Raw genomic sequence first — 20,791 nt, 5'->3', positions numbered from 1 at the left:
AAAGTGACATCCTAGTGCAGCTAGCAGGGGGAACTGCCAAGGGAAGTGACATCCTAGTGCAGCTAGCAGGGGGAACTGCCAAGGGAAGTGACATCCTAGTGCAGCTAGCAGGGTGAACTGCAAGGGAAGTGACATCCTAGTGCAGCTAGCAGAGGGAACTGCCAAGGGAAGTGACATCCTAGTGCAGCTAGCAGGGGGAACTGCCAAGGGAAGTGACATCCTAGTGCAGCTAGCAGGGGGGACTGCAAGGGAAGTGACATCCTAGTGCAGCTAGCAGGGGGAACTGCCAAGGGAAGTGACATCCTAGTGCAGCTAGCAGGGGGAACTGCAAGGGAAGTGACATCCTAGTGCAGCTAGCAGGGGGAACTGCCAAGGAAAGTGACATCCTAGTGCAGCTAGCAGGGGGGACTGCAAGGGAAGTGACATCCTAGTGCAGCTAGCAGGGGGAACTGCTAAGGGAAGTGACATCCTAGTGCAGCTAGCAGGGGGAACTGCAAGGAAAGTGACATCCTAGTGCAGCTAGCAGGGGGAACTGCCAAGGAAAGTGACATCCTAGTGCAGCTAGCAGGGGGACTGCCAAGGAAAGGGACATCCTAGTGCAGCTAGCAGGGGGGACTGCCAAGGGAAGTGACATCCTAGTGCAGCTAGCAGGGGGGACTGCCAAGGGAAGTGACATCCTAGTGCAGCTAGCAGGGGGAACTGCAAGGAAAGTGACATCCTAGTGCAGCTAGCAGGGGGAACTGCCAAGGAAAGTGACATCCTAGTGCAGCTAGCAGGGGAAACTGCAAGGGAAGTGACATCCTAGTGCAGCTAGCAGGGGGACTGCCAAGGAAAGGGACATCCTAGTGCAGCTAGCAGGGGGAACTGCAAGGGAAGTGACATCCTAGTGCAGCTAGCAGGGGGGAACTGCAAGGGAAGTGACATCCTAGTGCAGCTAGCAGGGGGGAACTGCAAGGGAAGTGACATCCTAGTGCAGCTAGCAGGGGGGACTGCCAAGGGAAGTGACATCCTAGTGCAGCTAGCAGGGGGAACTGCAAGGAAAGTGACATCCTAGTGCAGCTAGCAGGGGGAACTGCCAAGGGAAGTGACATCCTAGTGCAGCTAGCAGGGGGGAACTGCAAGGGAAGTGACATCCTAGTGCAGCTAGCAGGGGGAACTGCCAAGGGAAGTGACATCCTAGTGCAGCTAGCAGGGGGAACTGCCAAGGGAAGTGACATCCTAGTGCAGCTAGCAGGGGGAACTGCAAGGGAAGTGACATCCTAGTGCAGCTAGCAGGGGGAACTGCAAGGAAAGTGACATCCTAGTGCAGCTAGCAGGGGGGACTGCAAGGGAAGTGACATCCTAGTGCAGCTAGCAGGGGGAACTGCAAGGGAAGTGACATCCTAGTGCAGCTATCAGGGGGAACTGCCAAGGAAAGTGACATCCTAGTGCAGCTAGCAGGGGGAACTGCCAAGGGAAGTGACATCCTAGTGCAGCTAGCAGGGGGAACTGCCAAGGAAAGGGACATCCTAGTGCAGCTAGCAGGGGGGACTGCCAAGGGAAGGGGGGCTGAAACAGAGAAGGCAGACAGGGGTATTTCTGTTCCATGACACTGGTCCAACATCCCCATTGCAACCATGGACCCAACGTCCAACTGCGGGGACCTCTGGAGACCACCTGAGGATTACCCGGACGCCCACGAGTACAAGGCTGCGGACCCACAGGGGACACCTGCGGGGAAAAACCGGGGGCCCTCAGACCCCCGTGGGAACCACATGAGGACCCTCAGACACCTGTGGGGCTGATCCGTGGCCCCCCAGACACCCGCGGGCCCACCCGTGGAGACCCCATTTGGGGCCCACGGTGACCCGCAGAGACTACCTGGAGGACCACGGCGCCTGCCGGGAAATGTGTGCACTGTGGGGCCTGCGGACACCCGCCAGGACCACCGGGGACACCTGTGGGCCTGGTGTATTAACCCTGTATGTAAAAGAATAAATCATGTATTTATGGGGGGGCACAGGGGGTGGGTTATGTATTGTTTATTAAATATAGTGATATTTATTGTGGGTAGCGGGGGTGGGGGAAGGGGGTATTGTCCCCAAGCCTTGGGTGGGCCACCCGGTGGGTAGTGGCTGAGGGTGGTTAGGCCTCATGGGGTGGGTAGTGAAAAGGCTCAGTAAGTACAGGCTCAGTGAGTATAGGCTTGATGAGTAAAGTCTCAGCGAGTGCAGGCTCCATGAGTACAGGCTCAGTGTGTAAAGGCTTAGTGAGTACATGATAAGCGAGTACAGGTTCCGTGAGTACAGACTCAGTGAGAACACACTCTGTGAGTACATGTTCAGCGAGTACAGGCTCAGTGAGTAAAGGCTTAGTGAGTACAGGCTCAGCGAGTACAGGCTCAGTGAGTACATGATAAGCGAGTACAGGTTCATTGAGTACAGACTCTGAGAACACACTCAGTGAGTACATGTTCAGCGAGTACAGGCTCAGTGAGAGAAGGCTCAGAGAGTACAGGCTCAGTGAGAACGTGCTCAGTGAGTAAAGATGCTGACTATACCAGTGTGCTGAACTGGGACACACAGCCCAGTGTGCTGAACTGGGACACACAGCCCAGTGTGCTGAACTGGGACACACAGCCCAGTGTGCTGAACTGGGACACACAGCCCAGTGTGCTGAACTGGGACACACAGCCCAGTGTGCTGAACTGGGACACACAGCCCAGTGTGCTGAACTGGGATACACAGCCCAGTGTGCTGAACTGGGACACACAGCCCAGTGTGCTGAACTGGGACACACAGCCCAGTGTGCTGAACTGGGACACACAGCCCAGTGTGCTGAACTGGGACACACAGCCCAGTGTGCTGAACTGGGACACACAGCCCAGTGTGCTGAACTGGGACACACAGCCCAGTGTGCTGAACTGGGACACACAGCCCAGTGTGCTGAACTGGGACACACAGCCCAGTGTGCTGAACTGGGACACACAGCCCAGTGTGCTGAACTGGGACACACAGCCCAGTGTGCTGAACTGGGACACACAGCCCAGTGTGCTGAACTGGGACACACAGCCCAGTGTGCTGAACTGGGACACACAGCCCAGTGTGCTGAACTGGGACACACAGCCCAGTGTGCTGAACTGGGACACACAGCCCAGTGTGCTGAACTGGGACACACAGCCCAGTGTGCTGAACTGGAACACACAGCCCAGTGTGCTGAACTGGGACACACAGCCCAGTGTGCTGAACTGGGACACACAGCCCAGTGTGCTGAACTGGGACACAGCCCAGTGTGCTGAACTGGGACACAGCCCAGTGTGCTGAACTGGGACACACAGCCCAGTGTGCTGAACTGGGACACACAGCCCAGTGTGCTGAACTGGGACACACCGCCCAGTGTGCTGAACTGGGACACACAGCCCAGTGTGCTGAACTGGGACACACAGCCCAGTGTGCTGAACTGGGACACACAGCCCAGTGTGCTGAACTGGGACACACAGCCCAGTGTGCTGAACTGGGACACACCGCCCAGTGTGCTGAACTGGGACACACAGCCCAGTGTGCTGAACTGGGACACACAGCCCAGTGTGCTGAACTGGGACACACAGCCCAGTGTGCTGAACTGGGACACACAGCCCAGTGTGCTGAACTGGGACACACAGCCCAGTGTGCTGAACTGGGATACACAGCCCAGTGTGCTGAACTGGGACACACAGCCCAGTGTGCTGAACTGGGACACACAGCCCAGTGTGCTGAACTGGGACACACAGCCCAGTGTGCTGAACTGGGACACACAGCCCAGTGTGCTAAACTGGGACACACAGCCCAGTGTGCTGAACTGGGACACACAGCCCAGTGTGCTGAACTGGAACACACAGCCCAGTGTGCTGAACTGGGACACACAGCCCAGTGTGCTGAACTGGGACACACAGCCCAGTGTGCTGAACTGGGACACACAGCACAGTGTGCTGAACTGGGACACACAGCCCAGTGTGCTGAACTGGGACACACAGCCCAGTGTGCTGAACTGGGACACACAGCCCAGTGTGCTGAACTGGGATACACAGCCCAGTGTGCTGAACTGGGACACACAGCCCAGTGTGCTGAACTGGGACACACAGCCCAGTGTGCTGAACTGGGACACACAGCCCAGTGTGCTGAACTGGGACACACAGCCCAGTGTGCTGAACTGGGACACACAGCCAGTGTGCTGAACTGGGATACACAGCCCAGTGTGCTGAACTGGGACACACAGCCCAGTGTGCTGAACTGGGACACACAGCCCAGTGTGCTGAACTGGGACACACAGCCCAGTGTGCTGAACTGGGACACACAGCCCAGTGTGCTGAACTGGGACACACAGCCCAGTGTGCTGAACTGGGACACACAGCCCAGTGTGCTGAACTGGGATACACAGCCCAGTGTGCTGAACTGGGACACACAGCCCAGTGTGCTGACTGGGACACACAGCCCAGTGTGCTGAACTGGGACACACAGCCCAGTGTGCTGAACTGGGACACACAGCCCAGTGTGCTGAACTGGGACACACAGCCCAGTGTGCTGAACTGGGATACACAGCCCAGTGTGCTGAACTGGGATACACAGCCCAGTGTGCTGAACTGGGACACACAGCCCAGTGTGCTGAACTGGGACACACAGCCCAGTGTGCTGAACTGGGACACACAGCCCAGTGTGCTGAACTGGGACACACAGCCCAGTGTGCTGAACTGGGACACACAGCCCTGTGTGCTGAACTGGGACACACAGCCCAGTGTGCTGAACTGGGACACACAGCCCAGTGTGCTGAACTGGGACACACAGCCCAGTGTGCTGAACTGGGACACACAGCCCAGTGTGCTGACTGGGACACACAGCCCAGTGTGCTGAACTGGGACACACAGCCCAGTGTGCTGAACTGGGACACACAGCCCAGTGTGCTGAACTGGGATACACAGCCCAGTGTGCTGATCTGGGACACACAGCCAGTGTGCTGAACTGGGACACACAGCCCAGTGTGCTGAACTGGGACACACAGCCCAGTGTGCTGAACTGGGACACACAGCCCAGTGTGCTGAACTGGGACACACAGCACAGTGTGCTGAACTGGGACACACAGCACAGTGTGCTGAACTGGGATACACAGCCAGTGTGCTGAACTGGGACACGCACCCCAGTGTGCTGAACTGGGATACACAGCCCAGTGTGCTGAACTGGGACACACAGCCCCCAGTGTGCTGAACTGGGACACACAGCCCAGTGTGCTGAACTGGGATACACAGCCCGGTGTGCTGAACTGGGATACACAGCCCAGTGTGCTGAACTGGGACACACAGCACAGTGTGCTGAACTGGGACACACAGCCCAGTGTGCTGAACTGGGACACACAGCCCAGTGTGCTGAACTGGGACACACAGCCCAGTGTGCTGAACTGGGATACACAGCCCAGTGTGCTGAACTGGGATACACAGCCCGGTGTGCTGAACTGGGATACACAGCCCAGTGTGCTGAACTGGGACACACAGCCCAGTGTGCTGAACTGGGACACACAGCCCAGTGTGCTGAACTGGGACACACAGCCCAGTGTGCTGAACTGGGACACACAGCACAGTGTGCTGAACTGGGACACACAGCCCAGTGTGCTGAACTGGGACACACAGCCCAGTGTGCTGAACTGGAACACACAGCCCAGTGTGCTGAACTGGAACACACAGCCCAGTGTGCTGAACTGGAACACACAGCTCAGTGTGCTGAACTGGAACACACAGCCCAGTGTGCTGAACTGGGACACACAGCCCAGTGTGCTGAACTGGGCACACAGCCCAGTGTGCTGAACTGGGACACACAGCCCAGTGTGCTGAACTGGGACACACAGCACAGTGTGCTGAACTGGGACACACAGCCCAGTGTGCTGAACTGGGATACACAGCCCAGTGTGCTGAACTGGGACACACAGCCAGTGTACTGAACTGGGATACACAGCCCAGTGTGCTGAACTGGGACACACAGCCCAGTGTGCTGAACTGGGACACACAGCCCAGTGTGCTGAACTGGAACACACAGCCCAGTGTGCTGAACTGGGACACACAGCCAGTGTGCTGAACTGGGACACACAGCCCAGTGTGCTGAACTGGGACACACAGCCCAGTGTGCTGAACTGGGACACACAGCCCAGTGTGCTGAACTGGAACACACAGCCCAGTGTGCTGAACTGGAACACACAGCCCAGTGTGCTGAACTGGGACACACAGCCCAGTGTGCTGAACTGGGACACAGCCCAGTGTGCTGAACTGGGACACACAGCCCAGTGTGCTGAACTGGGACACACAGCCCAGTGTGCTGAACTGGGACACACAGCCCAGTGTGCTGAACTGGGACACACAGCCCAGTGTGCTGAACTGGGACACACAGCCCAGTGTGCTGAACTGGGACACACAGCCCAGTGTGCTGAACTGGGACACACAGCCCAGTGTGCTGAACTGGGACACACAGCCCAGTGTGCTGAACTGGAACACACAGCCCAGTGTGCTGAACTGGGACACACAGCCCAGTGTGCTGAACTGGAACACACAGCTCAGTGTGCTGAACTGGAACACACAGCCCAGTGTGCTGAACTGGGACACACAGCCCAGTGTACTGAACTGGAACACTGTAGAGGGAGAGAGGGGGTGGCCCGGTATTAAAGGGGTTGCACCCCATTTGGCCACCCCTGACCACACCAGGGAGACATTGGGTTAACTGGGCTGAGGTCCAGAAATGTGATGTAACCCTTGTTATGACATGTAAATGTATTTTCCCCTGTTCCATTGTAATGTCTGGTTACTCAGTGTTTGCATCACACACACACTAGAATCCATCCGGGAGCACAAGGGTTAATAATTCTTTAATGATTATAGCTCTTTGTGTAGTTTTCCCGCCTTTTCAGGCACCATTTTGCAGGTCCCCATTGGCCGCCATTAGGGCTCAATGCATTTCAATAGGAATTGGTGCTGTTCTCGTCCTGTTTCCTGTAGTGACCAGCAGGTGGCGTCCGAGAGGGAGAGCGGCGGTTTCCCATTGAAAGTCAATGGGCTCATTGACTTCAATGGAGATGCCTCGAGGTAACCTAGTTGGCTGCCGTCCAGACCGCAAACCGCAAAGCGGATACAATGTCCTTCAAAAGAGCTAAAATCACTGGGTCAAGTTCAACGTCAATTAGCGGGGAAATAAACTGTTCTAGGGCACCTAGGGATAAAATTCTTTTTGCCCCTAGTTCCTAAGGGTCCCCCCACTCGACCACCACCGGGTCCCCGAATCCTGGACCCCCGATAAGGGTCGAACCAGATAGAGCGGGTCGCTCCATAGGCTTTGCCGGCGGCGGCAGAAACGGCTCAGAAAAATGACTAAGTGAGAAATGCTGAATTTTAGGAATCCATATCTCCGGTTCCGGAGGGTTCAGCGGATCAGGGTTTGGGGTATCTGTAGCCACTGCTCCGGCATCGCTGTAGAACCATCCTTGACCCGCTTGGACCAACCCGACGGAGTATGGACCCCCTTGAAGTTCGGGACTTTTCCCATAGACTTCAATGGCAGAAAACCCCCATTGACTTCAATGGCGGCGATTTACCATTGAAAGTCTATGGCGGAGCTGCCCGTTGTTTTCAATGGGGATTTAGTGAAAAGCTGAGATTTCTTTTTCAATGGAGATTTTTGTATTAAAATGATTTAATGTGCATTGTGTAACTCCGGTTTCTTAGGTCGTAGCAAGTCGCTTTTTTGACCATATGGTGTCCCAGTTCTGGCAATGCGAACTGGGAAGTTTGGACCTGCTAAACCTAACGGAACCGGATATTTTAATACGTTTATGTTTTATGCTTAATAGTGTATCCTAAGGTAGGGATAAGTTCAAAAGGAAATTCTTTTGGGCCATAAGGTAGCAGATGGCCCTGGGGACGCCGCTATGTCTAGGATTTAAGTGCTGTTCAAAGAGTTTTATCACCCTCACTGTTTATCCGAAGCCCAAACCAGGGCAGGTCTTAAGTGTTCCAGTTAACACCTTTCAACAAAGGTTTTCCTGCCAGAACTCCAAAGGGTAGACTTTCTGGCATTCCTGACGTAAATGTGGGGCTTCAGAAATGAGACCCCCAGAGTTCTACTGCACATGTGCCAACTAGCAGGGGGGCATGGGTCAGAATGCTTTCCCACGTTAGTGAGTGGCTGGAGGTAATTGTAAACCAATCCCCTGTGCTTAAGGTTAAGAATAGAAGGAGAATGGTTTATAAACTGCTGTCCACCCATATATCCTTTGTCTTCGTTTGCTGATATGGTTACCTGATATCACCTGAATGATTTCCTCACTGCTGAAAGAAATGCTACATCATACTTCTCATTCCCCAACCCTTAAGTAAGTGTACTTCTTGTTTGTTACTGTATTATCTGTTGTGTTCACCTTTATTCTAAGGAATAAATACAATTTATTATATCTTAAGCCTCGTTCAGTTCAAACCCAATTATTTTTGTGTAATATTAATAAGCCTGTGGAAGCTATCGTCACAAACACACAGCCCAGTGTGCTGAACTGGAACACACAGCCCAGTGTGCTGATCTGGGACACACAGCCCTGTGTGCTGAACTGGGACACACAGGCAGTGTGCTGTGATGTACACTGAGCTGGAAGCGCTCTCACTGCCCACAGCTCCAATGACCGACGCCAACCTCCGCGCAACTGACTGACGTCACACGATGGCGCCCCCTCAACCCTCCTTGCCGACTGACACCTCAGTCACTCAACTCCTTCCCCAAACGCGTTTCGTGACGCAAAAGTCGTCACTTCATCAGTGGTGTGGGGGAGTTCTTGAATACTGGGGGTATTTATACCATAAAGGGCGATATACAACCCTCTGGATAAAATCAATACAATACAATAAAATGCACCTATACATTACAGCAGGATTACTGCCACTAGGGTTAAATGACCCTGGATTTAGTGGCAATTTTCTAGCAAGATAAAGTGATGATATTACAGTTTTACTCACAATTGAACAATTAATCAACAGATGTTGTACTAAATACATGCAAATTAATTCAAATTGACTGATCTGATGGGGATAAAGACTGCTCAATCCACCAAAAAGGAGGCCAGATCGAATTCTATTTTCAGGCCATGGAGTGACAGAGTTCTCAAAGTATAGGTCCAAAAGGTCTCCCTTTTGGATAAATAGTTGAGTCTGTCACCCCCCCTCCATTTGGCTTTAGGGCACTCTATTCTCCTACAGACAAGTATTCTGATTGTGTTTAATTTTAAAGTGATTGGAGACACTATGTGATTGGACACTTTTTAATATTGTACACGTGTTCTGCCAGTCTACGTTGCAGCGCTCTCCCTGTTCTCCTGTAGTCCGCAGGGACATTCCAGTAGGTACACGCAAAATTTGCTTTTGCAATTTATTAATGTATCTATATCATATCTGCTGCCCGTCATAGCTGACTGGAATTGGTTACCCTTAAGACTATAGGAACAACCTATACACTTTCCACATGTGAAATAGCCCTTTAAATTAGCTAGCCACATGGTGTTTGATTGTTTGGGCCCACTAAGGGGGCAACTGGGCGCCAGCTTATTTTTCAAGTTTTTTGCACGTTTATATACAATTTGTAGATGAATGGGTAAAAAAGTTTTTAAGATGGGATCTCTAAGGAGAATCCCCCAATGTTTATTAAAAATTTTCTTTATTTCAGGGGCCATGCTGTTAAACTTAGTAATAAACGGTATGAATTCTCCCTTTTGATCCTTTTTGATTTTTTGGGGGTTAATGAGAGATGACCTATCAATATCCCTGACAGTAAGAAGGGCTTGATTGACTCTATCCCTATTGTAATCCCTCTCAATGAATTTCTCTCTGAGAGTGTTTAACTGTTCAGTGCATACATGATCTTGTGAGCAATTTCTTTTAATTCTTAGGGCCTGTCCTTGTGGGATATTTTGTATCCACTTGGGGTGGTGGTGGCTTGACGCCAAAAGATATGTATTTGTATCCACCTCCTTGTGGTATGTTTTGGTGTGTACCAAACCACTTTCCACATATAGGGTTAGGTCCAAGAAATTAATGCTCTTGCAATCACTATTGAATGTAAATCTAATATTATAGGGATTGTCATTCAAATGTATTTTGAACAAGTCAAGTTCTTCCATTGTATCCCTCCAGACACACAGAACATCGTTGAAAAACCTTTTCCAGAGCACCAGGTTTGCACCATATGGATTGCCACTCAATATGTGGGTACGTTCTCACATAGCCATGAATAAGTTAGCATAGCTAGGTGCAAACCTGGTGCCCATCGCGGTGCCGCATGTCTGGAGGAAGTATTCTCCATCATAGTTGAAATAATTATGTGTGAGAATGTGGTTAATCCCCCGCCAAATAAATGACTTTAAATTCCCTTCAACATTATCATCCTCCTCTAATGTTTGTTGGATTGCTCTTAGACCATCACTTTGTTGAATAGCGGTATATAAGGACACCACATCGCATGTGACCCATACCAGTTGTTCATCCAATCTTAGACCCTGAACTAAATTTAATACATGGGAGGTGTCTCTTAGATATGATGGAACTTCTATCACGTATTTTTGTAGTATATGGTCCAGAAATTGGGACAAGTTGGACATATTTAGGTGCGCTGTGCCTTCCGAATGTGACAAATATAAGCTTAAGAAGTCAGTATTGCATGTAAAGTGCTGCTCTGAGGATAACTGTAACCGCAAATACTACTAGGAAACCAAATACAGGAAAACATGTGAAAGGATGGAAGACGATCCTAGTTTTTAATATATACCTTTTTTGGGATTTAAAACTTTAACATACCGTGTTTGCAAAAGTATATTCCCTCTGCCATGACTGTAAGGCGGCTCCCTGCACACAGAATCAAACCCCCCTCCTCTGCTGTTCTGCTAGCGTCGCTCCCATTCACACGGTGTATACTGAGTATACACAGTCTCATTTCTGTGTCATTGGTTGTGTAGCCCCCTGTAAACCTCACAGGCTATACATATCTTCCTCCTACTGTGGTAAGTCCTGCTAAGGGCAGGCGCCAGTAGTAATCATGGGTTTTCCCCCTTCATGCCCTACCTTGAGTGATAGATGCAGGCCCCTGACTCTGCTGCAGGCATGAGACAGAGGGGAGGTCTTGCTGACATCATGAGAGGTGGGGCTGACTCTATTTAGCAGCCAGTTCCTGTAAGTGACAGTCTGTTCTCATCCGGCTCTAGAGCTGGTCTGTCCTGGGAGTTGGAGGAGTAGACCAAGCTCCGTCCTGGGAGCAAGCAAGAGAGAGAGAGAACTCTGGCCTACTACATTTGGAGAGCGAGCCGAGCTCAGGTGGACCAATGCCCCTCACCCCGATGCGGGGGTGATGGGGAGAATCCATTCCCCGCCCAGAGGATACCCTCTGAGGTCCTGTCGGGGTGCACACTTGGAGGAAAGGAGAGGAGGAAAGACCTGTACAGAGTGGAGGGTCGTGTGTGCTGTGGAGATTGCTGTTGTTGTTGCAGCTGCTTGCTGCTACTATTGCCGGGCGCGGCTCGGAGCAATAAAGAGAGACATTACCTTTTACTAAAGACTGTTGTGTGATTCTGGAGCATCCACCCTGGGACCAGGGGCTATTCTTCTATACGGGTCCTACCCCACATCCCTGGGAAGGTATAGAGGATGGAGGTGCTGCACCACCACTAAGAGAATGGAGGCTACTACCCCAGAAGCCTGGTCCTGTTATCCCCCACACCAACGCGGGAGACTCAGGCCCTCCTGTTCCACGCAGGTACGCACCACCCAGTACATGCAATCCCCCCTCACACACCCGAGATATGCCAGATGAGATCTGGGGGGTGGGGGGGAATAAGGGTTACATTTGTATTTTTTATCCTACTAAACCTACTGGGTTTTCTGTACTTGGGATTTATTAAAAGCTTCCTGCAGTGAGATGCTTTGTGTCCTGGTGAAATGTTGCATGTTAACATTGAATGGGGAAGGGAGGGTACAGGGGACATGCTGAACATGTAACCTGCCACACACTATATCACATGTAACCCGCCGCACAGTATATCACATGTAACCCACCGCACAGTATATCACATGTAACCCGCCGCACAGTATATCACATGTAACCCGCCACACACTATATCACATGTAACCCGCCGCACAGTATATCACATGTAACCCGCCACACACTATATCACATGTAACCCGCCACACAGTATATCACATGTAACCCGCCGCACAGTATATCACATGTAACCCGCCACACACTATATCACATGTAACCCGCCACACAGTATATCACATGTAACCCGCCGCACAGTATATCACATGTAATCCGCCGCACAGTATATCACATGTAACCCGCCGCACAGTATATCACATGTCACCCGCCGCACAGTATATCACATGTAACCTGCCACACAGTATATCACATGTAACCCGCCGCACAGTATATCACATGTAACCCGCCGCACAGTATATCACATGTAACCCGCCGCACAGGATATCACATGTTACCCGCCACACAGTATATCACATGTAACCCGCCGCACAGTATATCACATGTAACCCGCCGCACAGTATATCACATGTAACCCGCCGCACAGTATATCACATGTAACCTGCCACACAGTATATCACATGTAACCCGCCGCGCAGTATATCACATGTAACCCGCCGCACAGTATATCACATGTTACCCGCCGCACAGTATATCACATGTAACCCGCCGCACAGTATATCACATGTAACCCGCCGCACAGTATATCACATGTCACCCGCCGCACAGTATATCACATGTAACCCGCCGCACAGTATATCACATGTAACCCGCCGCACACTATATCACATGTAACCCACCGCACAGTATATCACATGTAACCCGCCACACAGTATATCACATGTAACCCGCTGCACAGTATATCACATGTAACCCGCCTCACAGTATATCACATGTAACCCGCCGCACAGTATATCACATGTAACCCGCGCTCACTGGGGCCTGGATTCATCAGGTTGCCATAAAGTGGCGCTATTATCGAATTGTACAAATAAAATGCAGGGTGCATAAATAGCGAAAGAATAAGTACAGATGCGCCGACGCGTATTCTAAAACTTGCCTTGGAAAATCTGGGGCTATCACCAACAAGATCCAGGTACATGCGTCGTACATGCTGGGCACATGCCGGGTACATGCCGGGTACATGCCGGGTGCATGCTGGGCACATGCCGGGCACACGCCATGTACATGCCGGGCACATGCCGGGCACATGCCAGATACATGCCGGGTACATGCCGGGTACATGCTGGTTGCATGCTGGGTACATGCTGGCTACATGCGGGGCACATGCCGGGCACATGCCGGGCACATGCCGGGTACATGCCGGGTACATGCTGGGTACATGCTGCAACATTTCAGTGACATTCCTGCAGAGACTAATGGCCCATCGGATTTACACAGCAGGGGTCCCTAGCAGTCCCAGAGTCAATGTGGAGAATTAAACAGAAACAGGAAAATAATCATAAAATGTGTTTACATATAAATAGTTATTAAAAAAATTAAAGAAGAGACAAAAAATGGAAAAACTCAATGACTCGGGAGCTTTATAACACAAGGTAAAGAGAAGCAACACAGGGCTCCTCGGGTTTCCTAATCTAATTTATTAAAGCAAATAGTTATACACAACGTTGCGACCTATACGTCTTTCTCAAGCGAAAAATGTGCCCCTTTGTTTCGAAACGTTGTGTATAACTATTGGCTTTAATACATCAGATTAGCAAACCCGAAGTGCTTTGCGTCGCTTCTCTTTCCCAGGCTCCCTGGATTACTCGCGGGAATCCCTGCGCACAGGGGCCCCAGTAACTGCATTGATTTTCGTATTTATGGGGTGCAGCATTTGTCATTTCTTCTGCTTTATAACACAAACCAGAAAGCTTTCATTTCCTCATAAATTATTCCACACAATCTAATGATACTGGATAATGCGCAATCTGCATTTAGAATAAATTAAGACTCATAACAGTGTTTTCCGTGAAAACAATGAAAACACGTGTACTTCATGTGACAGAATCACACAGTGTAAAAACCTGGCAGATCTTGTGTATAACACACTAATAATGATTACATATTAGACACGAGATCTTTCTTTGAATTAGTTAGCACATCCCTCACATTGCATATATCCCCCTTATCCCAGCGGCAGAACTAATAAATAACTCACAGTATATGCTGCAGTTTGCAGCCAGAGCCTTTGTTAAGGGTTAGTGCTTTTCTAGATTGTAATTTAAAACCCCCAAACCGTCCCCAGATGCAGATTGTCAGCTTGGTACCGTGGCCTGTATGGCAGTGCCTTCTTAAACGTGTCTCTCCTGTAGGACTGGAGCTGGTTTGCTGAATGAGGGGTAATATCCTAATATTCCGGTATTAGCGGCGGGGAGAACTACATTCTACAACCGGTTTCTTTTTGTTGCAAAGTTTGTTTCCAAAATGTTTGTTTTTTAATCCGTTCTGGTATTTAAAGGAATTTACGCTGACACTTTCCTCTCTCCTGGGAAGACGGACACTTTCCCTTTGTGCTGTCAGGCTTCTCCGGACTGGAGAGAATAGAAAACGGGCTTCAGTGTCCACTCGGCCGCGAGTACTGAGAGTATCTATACTCTGTACAGTTACCCAGTCCGCCTGTGTGTTTGTTCTCCTGCTTGTGAAATGAACTATGAAATCCCTGCCGGTGGTTTGTGCAGTGCTGTGCTCTTTCTGTGTTCCTTTTACTGTAAGCGGTGTGGCAGAAGTGAACTCACGCTCCTGTAAAGTGCAGAGTGCAGCTGTGGGTGTTATATAAATAAAGAGAGAAATACATACATCTTCTGTATGCCAGCAGGGAGAAACGCCCGATGTTTCACTCCCGCTCAGCTGCTCTGCGCAGCCTGCGGGCGTTATTCTAAATACGCCAGAGTGGGTGTTCCAGGCGTTTATAGCCAAAACTCTCCATTGACTAATGGGATTTACTGTGTCTGATATAACGCCCTAAATGCTTTGCTGCGGCAGTGTAATCAATCACATGTACAATGCATTTCTAGCTGCTCGTGCTGTTAAAGAGTTTATTTATTATAACTGTAGCCCCCTTTCCGTACAACTAAGGGAAACTACGCGGGCGACTACGCGTGCTGCTGTACCTGTCGCTCACAGGAGGCCCAAGCCTCCGCCACAGGGAGCCTGGGGTGAGCTTTGTCTCCTTGCGTGCAGCGCCTCCACCTGTGAGGGATCCCAGCGTTGGCAGGATAACCCCTCACATGAACCAATCACAATAATAACAAATACACACACAGGTATATAACCAATATTTACTGATATACACATATAATAACACTAACAATAGCGACCTCCCAATGCAATACCCACACACAACACACAACACACAACACGCCAGTGTGGTTCCCCCAAAGTACTGAGGGTGCCCTAGGCACCTAAACACCCGGTGTCCTTAGAACAGTCACACCCAAAGTGTGAGGTAGTGCTACCCCTGTATTGATTGCTGGGGCACTTTATACCTCCCTGGGCACTCCTGTACCCAGGAACTGCCGATGAACCAAAAGGATCAGTCTGGTCCCACATCGTGGGGCCTCCAACAATCCCCTCACGCCTTAGGATCCTGATCCGCCTCGTGGGGGAGCTCCAGCAGGACTGTCTCACGTAAATGTCTATTGGGCCCTGGGTCTGGTCCCAGGCTGCAGGGCACCGCGTGGCCGTCCGATCACTGGTGCGATAGTACCACTCTGTACTATTGGGAAGCGTCCCTATCTGGGGCCTTCCCTGCAACACTTTACTAGTGGTGACTCAGGGCCTAGCTGGGGCCTATGGGGCAATACCAGGCCTTGTCCAGGGAAGGTAGTTCCAAATATTAGGGGAGCCAGATATGTTGCCATAAAATAAAGAGTAGGTGTTCTACTCACAAGTGGAGCAGAATATCAGAGCGAAATCTAACACAGTGGCAGATGATCCTCAGATGGTAAGTGATGCATAAGATCCCGAGCTCAAAGACAAAAGGAGAGATCCATAGTGCAGACAATAAAATGTTAGCAACACAAGAGAGACAAGTGGAAGCTTACATGGTGTCTGCAACAATCAGGCATTGGATATGCATAGAGACACAGCCTGCAGTTCGTCCTCACTGCGGATGTCCTCTGTGTCCACGGCTCCGATGACGTCACTTCCTACTCCGGAATTTGGAACGCACGCCGACACACACGTTGATTTCCTGGTTCTCTCTCCTCCCCTCTCTCTTCCTCTAAGGATCACTGAATGGTCCAAAACTCAACGCGTTTCGCTGCGCTTGATTGGCAGCTTCATCAGGAGAAGGGAGTTTTGTCTTTGAGCTCGGGATTTTATGCATCACTTATCATCTGAAGGTCATCTGTCACTGTGTTGAATTTCGCTCTGATATTCTCCTCCCCCTTGCAACATCCCTCCCTGCACCGGAGGTAAGACGGAGCTCGGTTACATAACATTAACTTCTGCAAATAAGTGCTATAATTGTACAAGAAAAAAAGGCTGAATACAATTTTTTTTTTAATGGTGCATTTTTTATAATGTTATATTTAATCTGCTGTTCTATACATAACCTGTATCATGTGAGCATAGAATAACATCTAATTTCAGTATATTTTAGGAGATTGCCCCCTTCCACAAAATCTTCTTCAGTGCCCTTTTCACGTCCTTATTCCGCAGACTATATATGACGGGATTTAGCACTGGGGTTACTGTGGTGTAGATCACAGCAGCTGTTCGGTCCCTGGACTGGGAGTAGCTGCTCATGGGACGGAAATAAGTGATTAAGAGTGTCCCGTAATACATGGAGACCACCATGAGGTGGGACGCACAAGTGGAGACGGCTTTCATCCTCCCCTCCCTGGACTTTATCCTCAGTATGATGGTCACAATGCCAGTGTAGGAGCTGAGGGTGATGGAGAAGTTACACACCCCCATGACAAACACGGACACAAAGACGCACATCATGTTGAAAGTGATGTCGGAGCAGGCAAGCTGGAAGAGAGGGGGGATGTCACAGAAGAAGTGGTTGATAAGGTTAGGACCACAGAATAACATGCTGTTGGTGAGGACGGTATGAATGACAGAATAGAGGAAGCCTGTAACCCATGCCCCACCTGTCAGCTTTAAACACATCCTATGACTCATAATGGTCCCATAATGGAGAGGTTTGCAAATGGCTAAATATCGGTCAAAAGCCATAACAGAGAGAAAGAGGCACTCATTTGAAGCAAATGTTATGAAAAAAAATAACTGAGCTATGCAGCCATGGAAGGATATTACACCCTCCCTAAAAACAAGGTCCCAGATCATTTTGGGAACCGTGACCGATGGGTACAAAAGGTCCATTAAAGACAAGTTGGCCAAGAAGAAATACATGGGTGTGTGCAGCCGGTGGTCAGTTTTGATGAGAATAATGATGAGGCCGTTTCCCAGCAATGTGAAGATGTAGAGAAGAGAGAAGACAGAGACAAGGAAGAGGCGAAGATGAGGGAGGTGGGAGAATCCCAGGAGGATGAAGGTCTGGACAGAAGTAACATTGTCTCGCTCCATTTTAAGATGTCTGAACAGGGAAGTGGTCACAGGGATAATAATGTTTAAACATTTATTCCACTTTCATGTGTGCCCCAAAATAACAACGTTTTCTGCAGGTTCTGAAACCAACAGGAGATGAGGATGATGAAAGATGAAGTTTGCACACGAGGTTTGATCATCTCACATGTCTATCCTTCCAATACATTGTAACTGGTCAATTCATATTACCAGTTAGGTCTCTGAAGGATTTATAGAAGAACATCTGTGAATGAGAAAGAAAAGTAGGGTTTATCTCTTCTACGGGAAAACATGGTACCTTCATCTATTTGTGTCATCTGTGAATGAGTCAAACATTTAATAACAAATGCAAAGCACTCCTATAATTGAGAACTTCAAAAGGAGCTCCCAAAACGGCAAGAAAACGTTGCACAATTCGTCAGGCAAAGCGCGTGGTTGTGAAACGCGTAAAGGGCACGGGAGGTTGCTCTGCACATTCACACATTGGCTGGAAGGGAACAAGCAGGAAGCGTCAGCGGAGGGAAGATCTGCAGTATGTTCGCGCGGTGCGGACTTTTCCGCGTTCACACGGACAGCCCGCTGCCGCTTGTGGTCAGTATCAATTCCCTCATTGTGGTTTTATATCAAGTTTCTCATAGGACTCTCACTGTGATTGTTTTTATTAGATGAACTTTGGTATTTTCGCGCCTGCTGTTGTGCTCCTATAGAGCTAACATTGTTTTTCCCCCATTCTGTGGGATTGTTTATATATATCATGTAAAGTGTTTTATTTTTATTTTAAGTTATTTATTATATTGTGTATAACATTTATTGTGATATATTTTTGTGGTCTGTTGACCAGATATTTATGGTATTAAACATTATTTTATATCGAATCCGTGGAGCGCTCTGCATGCGTTGTTTACTATTTCCAGTAACAACAGTTTCAGATCATCCATCTTTAAAAACACCATTGTCACGATTTTAGCAGCTATTTTATTTTTACATGCAATATTGTATTGTATTTCTTTATTTATATAGCGCCAAAAGAATACAGTACAGGGAATTATAATTATACAATAAGTGCAGCAAAAAATCAGACAATAGGAAGGGAAATCCCTGCCCCGAAGAGCTTACAATCTAAAAGGTTTGAGGGGAAACTTACAGAGACAGCAGGTGAGGGAATAAGTGCTGTAGATGGCAGTGCTTGGCCACAATGGGTGGTATAAGTGACTGTAGGACAGTAGCCATGAGTGCAGGTATTGGGATGCTGGATTTGTGGGGCAAGTTTTAAGGTTAGTCAGTGTTAAATGAAAAGGTTAACACCATTTAAAGGGGAAGAGATGGCAGGGAGGCGCGGGTGAGATCAGGTGTGTATATCTGGCTTCAGGCTTAGGGGAGATCCCCAGCAGCAGGAAGGAGTAGATAAAGGATGTGAAGAGAGGATTTGTGGGGGGGGGGGGGGTTTATTGAGGGGTAAAGAAGTTGTTGGGAGAGAGGTGTATAAATAATGGTGCAGTGGGGAGTGGGGAAGTTGGAGAGAACAGAGACATTCACCAAGGAGTGAGGAAACAGTAGACAGAAAATGCAATATGGAGGGCATCGTGAGATACAGGAGGAGAGACATCCCAGTTATTGGAGGATTGGAAGCGTACAATTAATCACAGCTTTTAGAAAGTAAAGTTCTCACAGTTGTAAAGTTGTTGTTCAGAGTCCAGATCTTCCTCAGATCTTCACCTCCAATTTCAACTCCAAGATTAACTCCACACACTTAAATGTTACACAGAGCCATATGGCTCACAGCCAAGGTATCCTGCCTTAAGTATTCTAAAACTCAGCCACATTGATTAACAATTAAGGGAGAGGTCTGCCTAATCAACTCAGGCACACCAAATTGTTAATTACATTTTAGGATCTTGCAAATTAATTGAAGGAGACATACCAATGAATACATTTTAAAATCTGTAGCTATTGATAGTAGAATCCAGCTCACACATAGCAATTAATACATTTTTAAAATCTGTAGCTGTAACTGTTTGAACAAATAAATCAGAAAGTTAGCCCAGATAGTCAGAATGCATCAATGATTAAAGATGTAGAATGAAAACATCCAGAGATTATAATTCCAAGATGAACTCCACACACTTAAATGTTACACTTTGATGTTACAGAAAGAAATCTGACAGAAAGCCATGTTATCTCTGATAAAGCTGGTGCTTGTCCCCACTAAATAAAATAAAGGAGATAGTACACAGAGAATCTGTACCTGTTCCTTTACACCACATAATTGTGACTTATTCAAAACATTTACACAATAACATCTGGGGATGAGTGAGGCATTTAATAACCAGCGCAAAACTGCACAGTGTATACTGTATGTACTGTATATATTACGTACAGTCACAGGCAGACATAGTTTTCAGAACATTGATCATTAAGCAAACGATATTACCAGAATAAGTCTATTTATTACATTAGAAAATTACATTATCTCACTAAAGACAACAAAATTTAAACAAATCTTTGAAAAATCGGTTGGTTATTAAAACGAAATAAATAACAGAGCCACAAAATAACAGTTTTGCAAAACACTTATGGAAACAGAGGCATTCGAGCAACGTTCATAGGGTATTAAATATAGGGTATTTAATGAAGGTATTTAATAAGGTTTTGTGCAGTGCTGTCCCGCTCGGAGGAGATAAGAGAGAGGGGTAAAATGATTACAAATGCCAAATATATAAAAGGTTTAATCAACAAAGAGGAGAGAAGCGTGTTTCAGAGAAAGAGAAGAGTTAGAGCAGGAGGTCGGACACTGGAGAGTGGGAGGCTCTGAGGAAAGGTCAGGAAGTATTTATTTGCGGGAAGAGTGGTGGATTGGTGGAGTAGTCTCCCAGCAGAGGTGGCAAATAAAGTAAAGGGATTACAAAAGGCTTGGTATAGAGATACAGTTATCTTAAATATGAAAGATATCCGGGAATCAAACAGGGTCTGAGGATTTACAGCAGGAGATGTGCCCAGTGGTTCTTCCGTGCTGTCAAAGGTCCGATTTCTATACAGCACGGGATTCCTCAACTAGAAAGGGCCTGTTTCCAGATACAAAACATGCCATGTGTCCCTAAGATGAGAGCTTAAGAGAGAAACTTCTGGGGACGAGGTAATAAAGTCTCCTTGCTACAACTCAGATTCACAAGGTTAACCCAGGAAAAGGCCAGCAGCAGAAGATT

At 48.7% G+C, this 20,791-nt stretch overlaps 1 protein-coding gene across 1 annotated transcript; it reads right to left on the bottom strand.

The window, feature by feature from the left end:
* Positions 1 to 16,652: 16,652 nt before the first annotated feature.
* On the bottom strand, positions 16,653 to 17,598 carry LOC142462896 (olfactory receptor 5V1-like). The gene has a single exon (XM_075565111.1). It carries the CDS (start codon positions 17,586 to 17,588, stop codon positions 16,653 to 16,655), a length of 936 nt encoding a protein of 311 aa, XP_075421226.1. The 5' UTR covers positions 17,589 to 17,598.
* Between the last annotated feature and the right edge of the window lie 3,193 nt (positions 17,599 to 20,791).

Source organism: Ascaphus truei, chromosome 11, assembly GCF_040206685.1.
Source record: "Ascaphus truei isolate aAscTru1 chromosome 11, aAscTru1.hap1, whole genome shotgun sequence".
Classification (NCBI taxonomy): Eukaryota; Metazoa; Chordata; class Amphibia; order Anura; family Ascaphidae; genus Ascaphus; species Ascaphus truei.
This window is presented reverse-complemented; position numbering and strand designations above follow the sequence as displayed.

Excerpts from the sequence above, each read along its gene's own strand:
- LOC142462896 (XM_075565111.1), bottom strand. The coding sequence starts at position 17,588 with ATGGAGCGAGACAATGTTACTTCTGTCCAGACCTTCATCCTCCTGGGA.